This window comes from Theropithecus gelada, chromosome 14, assembly GCF_003255815.1.
Source record: "Theropithecus gelada isolate Dixy chromosome 14, Tgel_1.0, whole genome shotgun sequence".
NCBI classification, from domain to species: Eukaryota; Metazoa; Chordata; class Mammalia; order Primates; family Cercopithecidae; genus Theropithecus; species Theropithecus gelada.
The window spans coordinates 986,638-991,282 of record NC_037682.1 but is presented as its reverse complement, the minus strand read 5'-3'; the positions used below and the strand labels follow the sequence as shown (position 1 = coordinate 991,282).

Below are 4,645 nucleotides of genomic sequence, written 5' to 3'. Positions count from 1 at the left end.
GCTCTGTCGCCCAGGCTGGAGTGCAGTGGCCGGATCTCAGCTCACTGCAAGCTCCGCCTCCCGGGTTCCCGCCATTCTCCTGCCTCAGCCTCCCGAGTAGCTGGGACTACAGGCGCCCGTCACCTCGCCCGGCTAGTTTTTTGTATTTTTAGTAGAGACGGGGTTTCACCGTGTTAGCCAGGATGGTCTCGATCTCCTGACCTCGTGATCCGCCCGTCTCGGCCTCCCAAAGTGCTGGGATTACAGGCTTGAGCCACCGCGCCCGGCCGCACCCAGCTAATTTTTTAAATCTTTTTTAGTGATTGGGTTTCACCATGAGCCACCGCGCCCGGCCGATTTTTTTTTTTTTGAGATGGAGTCTTGCTCTGTCGCCCAGGTTGGAGTGCAGTGGTGCTCACTGCAACCTCCGCCTTCTGAGTTCAGCGATTCTCCTGCCTCACCCTCCCAAGTAGCTGGGATTACAGGCATGCAACACCACGCCCAGCTAATTTTTGTATTTTTAGTACAGACGGGGTTTCACCGTGTTGGTCAGGCTGGTCTCGAACTCCTGACCTCGTGATCCACCTGCCTCGGCCTCCCAAAGTACTGGGATTACAGGCGTGAGCCACCTCGCCGGGCCAGAAGATTTCTTTAAAAAAACAATACAAGGCCGGGCACGGTGGCTCACGCCTGTAATTCCAGCACTTTGGGAGGCTGAGGCGGGCAGATCACGAGATCAGGAGATCGAGACCATCCTGGCTAACACGGTGAAACCCCGTCTCTACTAAAAATACAAAAAATTAGCCGGGCGTGGTGGCGGCGCCTGTAGTCCCAGCTACTCAGGAGGCTGAGGCAGGAGAATGGCGTGAACCCGGGAGGCGGAGCTTGCAGTGAGTCGAGATCGCGCCACTGCACTCCAGCCAGGGCGACAGAGCGAGACTCCGTCTCAAAAACAAACAAACAAACAAAAAAACAAAACAAAACCACGAACCCAGGACTCCCCAGGCCTGCTATGGGTATGGGTTTAGGAAAATTCATCTTTATTGGCCCTGCACTGCCGTACCAGCTCTGCCCTAACTGGTGAGGGCCAGCAAGGAACAATACAGATGAGGGCTCTGTCCACCAGGCAAACTGCAAATTATTCTCAGTGCTAAGAAGGGAAAAAACTGGCCGGTCGCGGTAATCCCAGCACTTTGGGAGGCCGAGGCAGGCAGATCACGAGGTCAGGAGATCGAGACCACGGTGAAACCCCGTCTCTACTAAAAATACAAAAAATTAGCCGGGTGCACGGGCGGGCGCCTGTAGTCCCAGCTACTCGGGAGGCTGAGGCAGGAGAATGGCATGAACCCGGGAGGTAGAGCTTGCAGTGAGCCGAGATCGTGCCACTGCACTCTGGCCTGGGCCACGGAGGAGACTCCGTCTCAAAAAAAAAAAAAAAAAAAGAGCAAAAAAGAAGGGAATAAACTGAGCAGCAGAAAAATGTGTAGCCCCTTTTCTGGAGCTTTCTTTCTTATAAAGAGAAAGGTCTGGACTACAACAGGGGGCTGTGTGTGTGAGGGACTCACAGCTCTAGCTTTGGATCTCCCAAAGAGGGGTCTGGAGCAGACTGTGGCACCCCAAGCCAGTCGCTGAATCCCCATCTTTGATGGTTAAGCAGCCAAATATGCCAGTTCACTCTCTAGGCTCTGCTAGATAAACAATGCCCTTACTCAGTTACCGAAGAGGAATTAAAGCCTGTTTCTCAAGTCACCATGAGAAAGCAGAAAAGAGAGGAAGTCACTTCCGTATTAGGTACTCACAGCATTCATCCATGAAGCGTTTTATGATTTTCTTAAAAAATATTACTTGTTCTCAACAAAACATACACACAAGGCTCGTTTACTCTGCACTGCAGAGGACAGAAGAGCTAAGTATTAATAAAATAAGCCTTCTTTGTATTTTCCAAGTTCTCTCCAATGTAAACAATTCAAGCCCAGGAAAATCCAGTATTTAACAGTGGAACAACCCTGTGCTGTCATGGGCACCGGCTTTTACCCACCCGGTGCGCCTGGCGGTGGCTGTCCACCAGGCCGGGCACCTGCCGCCCACAGGGTTGTCCCACTGGGCACCGCAGAGCTCAAGGGCGGTGGCGGCACTGGCAGCTTCTGGTCAGAGCTAGCTGATGTCCCCGCTCTACAGACAATATCAGCCCAACAAAATTGCATCTGGCTGACCACAAACTGGCCACGTGGAAGTCAGCTCGAAGATCTACCCCGAATCTCTCCTGAACTCAAAGGCACTGAAAGCTGCCTCGACCCATGAGGGTGCAGAGGGGCTCCCGCGGGCTGCCCGCAGCCAGTCCCGGGGGCGGGGTCTGAGGGCGCAGCCGACCCCACCCTGGGAGGAGGGCGAGGGCGAGGCTGGGATACCGGTTTCGTGCCCCACGGCTCGCAAGGACCCGTCGGTCCCGCCCGCACCCGAGCCCCTCACGGCTGACCTCAGCTCCTCACTGCTGCCCCCGGCCCCGCTCCCCTCACGGCCGCCCTTGGCCCAAGCAACCGGCACCTGCGCTCATTCCCCCCGGAACCGAGCCGCCTGGGGCACCGCCACCCGGTCCGCGTCCCGGAACTGGGGACCCGGGGAAATCGGGGCGCCGGGGCCTCCGAAGGGCGCTTGCGCCGCGTGCCCGGGCTCCGCGCCGTCCTCACCGTGGAAGTCGCCCGTGTCGGCCACCACGGTGGTGAACTGCTTGAGCTGGTCCAGCGCGGACTCCATCCTCTGACGCTTCACGGGTGAGCTCGACATAGCAAGGCCGAGGGGGCTGCAGCTGCGGCGGCGACGCGACGGGCGCGCGGGCGGCCCACAATGCCCCGCGGTCGCCGGCCAATCGGAGAGCGGCGCGAGAGGGCGAGGCCGGCGGGTCCCTACGCGCCTGGACGAAGCCCCGCCCCCGAGGACGAAGCTCCAGCCCCAAGGCCCGGTCGCGCACCTCAGGGCAGAGAACGCCGCGCGGGTCCTACGGGCGGGGTTTCCCCGGGTCCGCATCAGCTGCCGCGGACGGACCTGGGAAAACACCGGCACGACACGGGGCGGCTGGCCCTCGCCTCCTTCCTGCCCCGCGGGACGCACCGGGAGGGCGGGAGGAGATGGACCCGGCCCAGGCGCCGACCCCGCGGGGCCGAACCCGCCAGGGCGGAACGCGGCGCGGCGAGGCGAGATCCGTGGTGGGGCCAGGACTGGGGTCGGGGGCCGCTGCAGGAAGCAGGGGAGGGAGCGGCGGGGGACGCCTTGCAGGTGCGGGAGGCAGAGCAGGGGGCGGCTGCAGAGCTCGGGCGCCCGACGCGGCGGGGAACATCCTTCTGGGAATCTGTACCCCTGAGTGCTAAGCCCAGAGGTATCCGGCCGAACGGCGAGGCAGGCGTAGGAGGCCCAGCTGCCCAGCTTCTTACCATCGCTGACTTGCAGGAGTTCCTGGTATATTTTGATCAAGTCTCTGTCGCTTGTGTCTGTGGTGCAGACACTGTAACCGCCCCATGGGTTCGCCTTGCCCGTTGCCGGTACAGAGTCTATTTTCAAGACAGGGGAATTGCAATAGAGAAAGCATAATTCACACACAGCCGACTGTTTGGGAAACCAGAGTTTTATTCCTCAGTCTCCCCCAAAACTCGGGGATCCGAGTATTTCAGGATATTTGGTGGGTAGGGGGCCAGTGAGTCAGGAGTGCTGACTGGTCAGCTAGGGATAAATCACAGGGAGTCGAAGCTGTCCGCTTATGGTGAGTCAGTTCCTGCGTAGAGGCCACACACTAGTTGGCAGGTCCCGGTTGTCAGAAATACAAAAACTTGAAAAGACTTTTTTTTTTTTTTTGAGATGGAATCTCGCCCTTGTTGCCCAAGCTGGATTGCAGTGGTGAGATCTTGGCTCACTGCAACCTCCGCCTCCCGGGTTCAAGCGATTCTCCTGTCTCAGCCTCCCAAGTAGCTAGGATTACAGGGGCGCACCACCACGCCCGGCTAATTTTTGTATTTTTAGTACAGACGGGTTTCATCATGTTGACGAGGATGGTCTCGATCTCCTGACCTCGTGATCCGCCCACCTCGGTCTCCCAAAGTGCTGGGATCCCAGGTGTGAGCCACCACGCCCGGCCGAAAAGACGTCTTAAAAGGCAAATCCTAGGCCGGCGCGGTGGCTCACGTCTGTAATCCCAGCACATTGAGAGGCCCACGCAGGCGATAACGAGATCAGGAGTTGGAAACCAGCGAGGCCAACATGCGAAACCTCGTCTCTACTAAAAATACAAAATTAGTCAGGCGTGGTGGCACACAGCTGTAATCTCAACTACTTGGGAGGCTGAGGCAGGAGAATGGGGTTGAACCTAGGAGGTGGAGGTTGCAGTGAGCCGAGATCGTCCCACTGTACAACAACCTGGGCTACAAGAAGAGACTCCATTAAAAAAAAAAAAGGAGCCAACCCTAGGTTCACAACAGTGTTGACTGATATCTTTAGGAGTAATTGGGGAAGTTGCAAATCTTATGACCTCCGGAATAATGGCTGGTAATATTTAGACTTCCAGCCCCTGTCATCCTAACTTGGTGGCTGGTGGCCTTTCATTCATTTTACAAGAACATTCTAGTTTTGGGGAACGGCTATTATTTAAACTAAACTAAATTCCTTCCCAAGGCTTGTT

General features: G+C 57.3%; 1 protein-coding gene across 4 annotated transcripts in view; it reads right to left on the bottom strand.

The window, feature by feature from the left end:
- The window catches only part of TALDO1 (transaldolase 1), a 19,167-nt gene extending 16,323 nt beyond the window's left edge, over positions 1-2,844 (bottom strand). For all 4 annotated transcript variants that reach the window (XR_003115527.1, XM_025355146.1, XM_025355148.1 and 1 more), the window contains exon 1: positions 2,667-2,844. Coding sequence is in view for 3 of the 4 variants with exons in the window: in XM_025355146.1 (XP_025210931.1) it covers positions 2,667-2,763 (97 nt within the window). In the remaining variant the exon portion in view is untranslated. The remainder of the gene's footprint in view (positions 1-2,666) is intronic.
- Between the last annotated feature and the right edge of the window lie 1,801 nt (positions 2,845-4,645).